This window comes from Aplysia californica, unplaced genomic scaffold (assembly GCF_000002075.1).
Source record: "Aplysia californica isolate F4 #8 unplaced genomic scaffold, AplCal3.0 scaffold00154, whole genome shotgun sequence".
Taxonomy (NCBI): domain Eukaryota; kingdom Metazoa; phylum Mollusca; class Gastropoda; order Aplysiida; family Aplysiidae; genus Aplysia; species Aplysia californica.
In genome coordinates, this window is record NW_004797424.1 from 932334 (window position 1) to 942390 (window position 10057).

The following is a 10057-nucleotide window of genomic DNA, read 5'->3' on the forward strand; positions in this document are numbered from 1 at the left end:
GGCAGAAACAATCAAATAACAGAACACAACCTCAACAAACTTAGGGAATCAGCATCTACCCCATTATGTAACAAAAAAACCCAACATCCTTGCCTCCTTCCCCTAAAAAACCCCAAAACAACAACAACAGAACAAATCAATAAAACAAACAAATACAGAAACAAACCCAAACAAAAAGAAAAAAGAAGAAAAAGAAAAAAAGAAATAAGAAAGGAACACAAGATTACTTCAGTCAAACTGGTCAACAGATCACTTCAAACAAATTGTGCGACAGTTGAATCAATCAACAGACATCTCTTGGTCAAACATACTTGCCAACAGAAAACTTCAGTCCAACAAATTATTAGTTTGCAGATAATTTAGATCAACAAAAGTGGGACACACCTTGAGCAAAGTATGGACATAATATGAGCATTTTTCTGCCATAGAGAAATTTGGTACTAAAACCACCAGTAAAGAAATGTAGTGGGGGGCCCCTCTCCGATCAATGTGGAGAACTTTTGGAGAACCTTAGAGGTGTGAAAATATCCTGCATAATGACACAAGATACAGAATAATTGTAGGCAGCCATAAAAATACGTAGCACAAATGAAAAGTGCTGCATATCTGATAACAATAATTAGTAATAATAGATGTAGAAATTCATCCTGATAACAATAATTAGAAACAATAGATGTAGAAATTCATCAATCTCCAATGGCACCCAAACAGAGAAAGAAATGTAGTAACCTCCGGAGACAAACCACGAGAAATGTTAAAATGTAATGGTAGGGCACAACAATTTGAGAATGTACATGATACAATGCAGATGTGGTCCATACACACGATGTAATTTAAAAGCCTGCGCACACACACACACACACACAGTGTGGAACACAAAGAGGAGAAAAAATGACGAGAGGCACATATTGTTATGAACACAGCAATCACAAGCCACAAGTTACTTTGAGTCCGACTGAGTCAGGTTTCAAAACTTTAACATTAAAAATGTGCTTCCCCATGGCCTTTTTATAAACCCTATCACGTAAATTCAACGTATGTACAATAGGTCCCATCCAATGACATCAGGTAAACTTAAAATATACAATATACCGTACATAACTGCCTACAACACAAGCCAATTAAAAAAATGAGTTTTGAAAGTACAACCCCACCCCCCTCCCCCTGTATCATATGCATGACATACAACCAGATTGGGCCCAACAATGGGGAAATAATGATTTACGTTAGTCTCAATGCAACTACAAATTGTCCTCAAAGGTGAGATACTATATTTGATGCCCAGTTACTACTTAATGTCACGCATGTCGAGCCCCTTCCAGCATGTCAGAAATTCACCCCTGTATTATTCGCGCAATCTACCCCAAAAAAATGGGCCGATTTTGGAGTCAAAGTATCCCCCCACCACCACCACCACCCCATATTATACGACAGATTGTGCTAAAGGCGAGTATATAAAATGGTAAACACAGAATAATCATTTGAAGGGAACCATGGAAAACCAAACCAATCAGGGCAATGGCAAATCCAAAATAAACACCCAGTAGAACACAAGAAGCAAAAAAAATAACAGAAAAAACAAATAGAAAAAAAAAAAGAAGAAAACTTAATCAACTATCAAAGCATCGGTTAAGACTAATACTACTTTGTTCCCAAATAAAAAAACAATAAATTGTCTTGGTACATTCTGAGCATTGCCAACAAACTGTATAAGTTATTCAACATCATCGTAGTAACTAGGTCGCACACAGGTGAAATGATCCCCAAGGCAAAACATTCCATCAATGATGTTATTACTGATCCGGTAATCCAGGAACGATAACGACGCATCAGAGACGGAATATATCGGCTCAAAGCCCACAAGTAGCGATCACCCAACACGACAATGCTTCCCTACACAGGAGTTTAGTAGTCCTCGTCTTTGAAATCCGCTTCTTCTAGTTCCCCTTCCTCTAGAGACTCGTTGGACGCGGCCAGTTTCTCGTCGCTCGCCACGTCTGCGGGGTTGAACTTGGGCAAGCTGGACATCATCTGTTCCGGGTTGGCCCAGGGTTTGAACTCGGGTCGGTTCTTGCTCTTCCACGCCTCGTAGCCCTTGGCAGCTTTATAAATACGACCTATCACCTGGGGGCGACACACACAACCGTAAGTTAGTATGCAAAAAACTCAACTTTGTTTATTTGAGTTTGTTTTAGTAAGAGATTTACAGATTTACAGCACTTGCAACACAATTAGGGCCATTATAAAAGTGCTAAAGATTAGAGGTGTTACAAGAGAGTAACATACACAAAACAGAAGGAAGAGAGATAAGGATGATATATGTTTGATACGAAAGAAAGAGGAGAAAAATCATACTAGAGCACTCACCAACCACTCCCACATTTGTTTGAGTATAGAGAAGTAAATCAACATAATAATGGTCATTTAGTGCAGGGAAAAGGTAAGACAGAGAAAAAGAAAAAAATAAAGGGGAAAAAAATAATTATGACCTACCACATATCATTCAACTTTATTTTTTATATATCTAAAAGCTTGTCCACATATTTCAGACCAAGATAATGTAGCTTTTTTGAAAGTATCTGAGCAAAAGAATGAAAGGAAAACCAAGATCACCTATGTCTGTCTCAGATAAAGCATTTGATGATGATAGCGTTCACTTATCTGAATAGATAGACTGATTTACTAACAATAAAAGTGTATTGGGGACGTTTACTTAGTCCGAGTAAAGAAAAGCACATTGACACAATACTGGCTATTTAGAAGACAGACAGAATCAACAGAAGGAAAGAAAAGAATCATTTAGAAAGTGGAGAAAAGAAACACTGATAGACAGAATCAACAGAGGGAAAGAAAAAAACTCCACCCTCCAACCATCTGTACCATATAGAACAAAAGGTTTTATCATGAAAAAATTGAAAAAATGAATACTAAAGAAAACACTAGGTCCTCAGGTCAGCAGGTCCATAATACTACCTGATTTATGTGAATGATGACAACTAGGAAAAGAAAAACAGTAATTGCTTTCATAGTCATAGCCTGCTTTGTAACCTGATTAAAAGGCAAAGAAAGACTGCAAAGAGATAATTTTTTTTCTGTTTTGTTAAATAAGTAAGTATTTTATGGCACTCACAACTGCATACGGTCATATGAGCACGCAAGACACATTTAACATTTTCAGTTTGGAAGGAATTAATTTTTAATTTTGCTCAGGTGGTGGCCAAAGCCTAGTAAGAGATAAGTTTGAACAATGGACTTCCAGTGACAGGGAACTTCAACATTCCAGAGAGAGAGTCAACAACGAAATAGTTGCTCACACACCAAAGTGTGAACTCATATACTCACCTTTGGTGCAAACATCTTTGTCAGTTTATTGACCGCCCAGGCTGGAAGATTTCCTGAAGAGAAAAAACAGGGACAATAGATATTAACCAACTGAAGCCAGTGCAATTCACGAGTTCAGAATATTAAATACATAAAATCTGTATTGGTACCAGTAGCAAATCATCTGACGCACAAATTGTCCTCTAAATTCAAAACACAGATACCTCACCGGCAACACAAAAAGTTCTTGAACATGAGCAGAAAATCCTAATCTTATGAGTTCCTCTAAATATGTTGGAAGAAGAAACGTCATCCCAGGGAATATAGAATCATTGATAGATAGTAACCTATAACCTAGCCAGTGAACGGGTGTGAAATGGAATTATGCCATTGTATCCTATTTGACATTTCCTTTTATCAATTGAGTAAAAATTTCATTTTGACCAGTTTGTTAGGACACTCAGTGTGATCAATTTGAAATTAAAATGGATTTCAAATGCTAGTACTGAGAGATCGCACTTGTAAATAAAAAGCTGCATCAAAGGAATGAAACAAGAAAATAGTTAATATACACGGAACACCCCTCCTCCTCCCAAGAGATAAGGGACATTTTTTAATCAGCCGACAAACAACGAAAACAAAGACTTCTGAAAAAAAAAGACTAATATGAGCTTAACTAAAACTCTCAAGTTATACCTTTTGGGTCCGACTGAGAGACATAGGTGAGTTGTGTCTTCCGATCCTCAAGCTTGACTAGGTAGTAGCCTGTCAGGTAGGACGTGCCTCGAATCACACCTTTGCGCGGAGGCCGTGCCTGGTGAGGACATACAGGTGAAGCTGAGTTATGTTTCAAAAGCAAGACAATCATGGCCACATTTTTAAAAAAGAACATTTCATTGAATGTCGTTAATTTCCCCCTCTCCCTTTAAAGTTTATCTTGACAATTCAAGAGGATTTCCAGTCCTTTACAATGAAATCAATGAGCGGCATCATGGACAAATTAGGCACCTGTCAAAATGTGAAACTGACTCTTTCCCACCCTTTGAGCGATCTATATTGAAAATCTGTTTTGGTAAAGCAAGGTGTTTAATGGCGTTCGCAACTGCATAAGGCATATTAGCAATCTATTTTGGAGCAACAAGTTTTATGCCTATTTAAACCATATTTCTGTGTGGGTTTTACGGAAAAACGTTGATCAAAAGCACAAAAAATGTACCTTTATGGTTTAAGGATATGCAAGCTTTAGACGTCACCAAACTTTGGCAGCAATTTTTTTGGCTAATTGTACTCTGAGACCATGCGGCCCCTATCTCCTTCAATCGCAAATATCTTGACTTCTATTCAGGATAAACGGATTATATTATTACCAAAGTACTCAGATTCTAAAAAATTGTAGCATATATGTACGAAGGCATCAAGTTAAAAATACATCTATTACAAGAACACCAGACTCACTGAATGGTTCACCGAATGGTTGAAAATGATTTTCTCATAGCCGCAGTCCAGCCAAGATCGCTGTGTGACAAAATCTCTGTTCTTCAAGGGTGGAGGACTTCGAACTGGAATAAACAATTAAATGTAATTATGAACATTCTGCTCAATGACAACACTCTGCCTATGATGAACTGCGTTTCAATCTTTTTTTTTCCTTGAAAAAAAAACTCCAGAGGCAAAACTAGCATTTCACAATGACTTATCCAACAATGAAACCATACTCAGCACATTGAAGGGACACCCTAAGTCTCCAAAAGCCCATGTTACCTGACTGGACCGTCAGTTTAGAGGAAGTGACAAAGCGTTTGTACATCTAAATTATAGGGTAAAAAATGAATTAAAAATGTCATAAGACGCAACTGCGTTTGAGCAAAGTATGCCATTCTATGGCATGCGTGTGCGCTTGGGGGAAGAGGAGGGTGAGATCAGTCATATTCATCAAGACAATGACGACATTATATTAATTTTCGGAAATTGCTGAAAATAGTTCTCTCTAACCGGGAGTTCTTTCATTAGACGAAGAACTATCAAAATAGAAATGTTTGTTTTGATCTAATGACCAATTTACAGATCGTGCACGTCATTCTCAGGTTTCATTTAAAGAGGGCTCTACTGTAGAGGGGAAAACCCCCTCCAGAGATCAATTGTTAGAGTGTGTTAGGATTCACTTATTTGCTTATTATCCTATCCTTGTTAGGCTCCACTTACTTGCTTAGTATCCTATATAATTATATACATATCTATGTTAGGCTCCACTTACTTGCTTAGTATCCAATATAATTATCTATCTTTGTTAGGCTCTATTTACTTGCTTAGCATCCTGTATCTGCTAAGATCTCCTTACTGCACAGTATCCTATATATCCTTGTTAGGGTCCACTCACTGCATAGTATTTTAATTCTATATCAATGTTAGGGTCAATTATTTCCATGGTACCTTATGTCCTCGATAGGGTCTACTTACTGCATAGTATCCTATATATCCTCGTTAAGGTCCACTTACCTGCAAAGAGTATCCTATATAATATATTCTTGTTGAGATCTACTTACTTGCATAGTATCCTATATCGTTGTTAGGGTTGATAGCACAGATCTCAGCACCTTCCAGCATAGTGCGGTCCCAAGTCTTCCGGTACTGAGGATCATGGAGGACGTCGTACATAGTGGCAATGTCAATGTCGTCAAACACACAGCGCACCTGGGGAACACAAACAAGAAAGTCATGCAGTGTTGCAGACATTCATTTCCCATCCATTACAAGAAAAAATTGTGTAATTATCTTTTATCACAGAAAAATCAAAGAGCAGGATGATGGTAACAGGCCAGAGCAGAATTTTAAAAAACCCACATAGGACTCATAATTATTTTATAATATTCATTCATTTGACAGGACAGCTAGGCACTGTTCAAGTACAAGAGATATAGTACCAAAATTGCACAGAGACTGTGAAATACTAAAAACATTTATCGAAAATAAAAATGACTGTCTGAAAGTTTAAGTACATGTACTGTGTTAGTTTCATTGACACAAGAATCCTTATTTCAACTCAGATCCTCAAAATAAAAAACGAACACTTCCATGCGTAACATGAAACTCTGCATATGAAGCTAAAGCTCCTTTTCAGCAGGTCTTTATATGATAGGCACAACTTATCCTATAAAATCGAAACATAACTTTGAGGAATTAACAATGCACGCACGTTAGAATCCAAAGTGTAAGGGCTAAATTTAAGTGATTTTTATTTTTAAATTCATAGCACACACTAAAATTAATAAGCTTGTGAAAAGATCTCTTTAAAATTCCCCATGTACACAAGATTAGGTTTATGGAATGTTAACTTTGGTAATTTAGAACAAAAACAAGGAATTTGAAAAATGTTTTCTTAAAATAAAAAATAAAAAATTACATTATAAAGTGATTGGAACTCCAAAGTTAACAGAACTAATAGCATGTCCATCGACAACAAAACAATTCTTGATCACTTAAATGTCATAGGATCTTCTTTTGTTAATAGGAACATTTTAATTAAGTTTATAAAATCAGAAAATCGTTTGGAAACAGTCTCAGTGTCAGAGACCCATTTTAAACGACACTACCTCAGGTATTAGCCAGGAACATTAAAAAAAAAAAAAAATTACCTACACAGACAGAGTTCAATTAATTAGGGAGACACCGTTCAACAAAATATTCCATCCAGACACTTGTCTCATTTTCACTTGTGTCACACAGTATAAAATTTTGCTCTTCTAAACCATCATCATGATGCTTGTTAGATGCAAAACACTATATTTAAATTAGAAATATTGGGAAATCAGTATCATGATGCAAATCTTTCTGTCCTGCATTCACGCCATGGCGTCAAACTACTCTGAAAATAACAGGCATACAAACAGTTTTTTCTTATGACAATTCTAGATTTTTCAAATCTTTAAGATCAGTCTATGCCGCCATTTTTTAAGCCCAAGCATCAAAAAGAAAACCATACAAGACATAGATCTGTAGAGGTCTACTTTAAAGATAGAGGCCCACATGATACTTTACACTGCTGTTCTTTTTTTATAAAGTGTTTTACTGCACTCGCAATTGCATAAGGTCATAAAAGAGTGCGCGGGACACATATTTAATATTTTCAGCTGGTAGGAAATTTTGAATTTAGCACGGGTGGCGGCCAAAGCCTACTCTCTTATCAGTTTTGGACCACCAAGGGATCTTTAACGTGTGCAACTTGCACACAGGACATCCGAGATTTTTTGCATCCGAGAAGGCTACGTCACCTAGTAGGTGTTAGATCTTACCTACCAAGATCAGAAATGTTTAGTTTTTTAGCTTTTGAAAGGCTTTACGTCACTAACAAAACTGCATATATAGGTCAATGTTAAGAGCCCCAAGGGGTAATGTCTACAGAGAAGTCCAAATGCGGAATCAGACTTACTCTGCTCACCTCTCTAGCCTCAACAGCACTTTTATACTAAGTTTGCTTCGACTATCAAGGCACCCCGGAAATAGCAGTAAACAAACATACACAGGGAGTAGAGGAAAATGACGAGTAAGGAAGAGAGGAAAGAAAAAGGAGCAGTTCCCCCTATGTTGTTCCGTCACAGTTGTATGAGCATGACATTGATAAATCAGCCCATTTACAATTCTACTGTGATCAGGGGTGTGGCTGAGACAGACAACAGTAAGAAGGAGCCAAGGAGTAGCAGTAGAAAGGCTGCAGAAAGAGTCAGGAGCCAAAGGAGGGGTAGGGGTGGGGGCAGAAATTAGAAATGAAAGCAGACGACAGAGCATTGTTAGAGAGCAGGAAAGGAGGAGAAAGGAGAAAGTTTTAGAGAAGTAATTTTCCATCGCTGTCCAGATTCGAACCCAGGACCTATTGAATGAGAAGTGAACACTGTAACCTCTTGACCATGAGAACTCCCCCAGTGTTCTCAATCTGTTCGACAATGAATAAAATAAAGGAAAGAAAAAGCAGCAGTTCCCCCTATGTTGTTCCGGCACAGTTGTATGAGCATGACATTGATCAGCCCATTTACAATTCTACTGTGATCAGGGGTGTGGCTGAGACAGACAACAGTAAGAAGGAGCCAAGGAGTAGCAGTAGAAAGGCTGCAGAAAGAGTCAGGAGCCAAAGGAGGGGTAGGGGTGGGGGCAGAAATTAGAAATGAAAGCAGACGACAGAGCATTGTTAGAGAGCAGGAAAGGAGGAGAAAGGAGAAAGTTTTAGAGAAGTAATTTTCCATCGCTGTCCAGATTCGAACCCAGGACCTATTGAATGAGAAGTGAACACTGTAACCTCTTGACCATGAGAACTCCCCCAGTGTTCTCAATCTGTTCGACAATGAATAAAATAAAGGAAAGAAAAAGCAGCAGTTCCCCCTATGTTGTTCCGGCACTGTTGTATGAGCATGACATTGATCAGCCCATTTACAATTCTACTGTGATCAGGGGTGTGGCTGAGACAGACAATAAAAAAATGACAATATGATTGAAGCAGCTGTCTCAAATCATTACCTTCACCATTTTGAAGTCTGAAAGTTCATTTGCTTTGGTCCAAACCATGGTCTGTGCTTTGTTAACTTCAAGCTTCCAGCCATCATTTTCTTCACACATTGACTTGAACAATCGGAAGTCTGCATCTTCTGGAATCTTGACTTCTCCCACTTTGAGCGATGTTGTCACAGCCATTTCAGAAGGTAGGTTAGTGAATTATACAGTTACTTGCAAATATCACAATAAATAACAGTAAAAACACTGAAACTGGACTGACTAGTCTCACTTTAGAAATTACACTAACAGTGGTAGAATTTTAAAACAAATTGTCGCAGCCTGAAGTTGAATGATTGAACTTGAAGCTGAATTTAATCAAGTTCTTTCAAGTATAACAGTGTAAAACTGTAGACAAATTGTCACAAATCAAATGAACAAACTGTTGACTAGATAGAAGCACAAAGGGCCCCTGCTGCAATTTATGTTAGTGAACAGATGTGTCTCGAGTCTAGAAGTATAGCATTCAACTTCAGCAATGTACACACAAAGACCGGTGTTTATATTTATAATGTCATCAAAGAAAATTCGAACTGAAATAAAGTGAGCTGGACACGGTTTTCCAAAATTATTCGTACTGTCATTTGTTCATCATTTCACTTGTAGATCTAGTAAATAATGTTTTATACTGGCCACATTGTCACGTAGTCCTTTCAGCTTTCGTCCGCTCACTTATTGTCTCGCCCCCGACAAACAGAATCGCCAGTGGGCAGTGGGTATGTGTAATGTGTACAGCTGATAATCTACACGACAACACGACAACCGCAAATAGGTTTCGCATGACAATTACTTCCGCTACACTTTTCTGTTTTCTTTTGTTACAAGAGGCACACTGGTTGCCATGGAGCATTCGGCCAAGTTAGCAGGACTCACAGAATTCTGTGGCAGGACTGCAAGTTGTTCAAGAAAATAATAGACTTTTTTTTTTCTTAAAGCAGGTGTTGTTGTTTTTTTACGACCCCAATCGACACAATTTGGATCATTGAGACTCTGCATGTCAGGATCAACCTTCGCCGAGATGGAAACATCTATCCCACAGCAGACGAAAGATGAGATAGTCTGCTCGATTTAAAAATTCTCCCCACTCGGGAATCGAACTCGCAAATCCTGCTTACGATAGCTGACGCTAGATTCTATCTATCTATCATTTTATCTATCTATCTATCTATCTATCTATCTACCAGTCTCCCCCCCCCCA

General features: G+C 38.0%; 1 protein-coding gene across 1 annotated transcript; it reads right to left on the bottom strand.

Annotated features, from left to right (window-relative positions):
- Nucleotides 1-798: 798 nt before the first annotated feature.
- Nucleotides 799-9603, bottom strand: LOC101863263 (START domain-containing protein 10). Its single transcript, XM_005097424.3, has 6 exons — nucleotides 8827-9603; nucleotides 5865-6012; nucleotides 4777-4880; nucleotides 4018-4135; nucleotides 3343-3395; nucleotides 799-2124 (listed from the first exon to the last, which is right to left on the bottom strand). The coding sequence occupies exons 1-6, from the start codon at nucleotides 8998-9000 to the stop codon at nucleotides 1906-1908; spliced, it is 816 nt and encodes a 271-aa protein (XP_005097481.1). The 5' UTR covers nucleotides 9001-9603; the 3' UTR covers nucleotides 799-1905.
- Nucleotides 9604-10057: the final 454 nt, after the last annotated feature.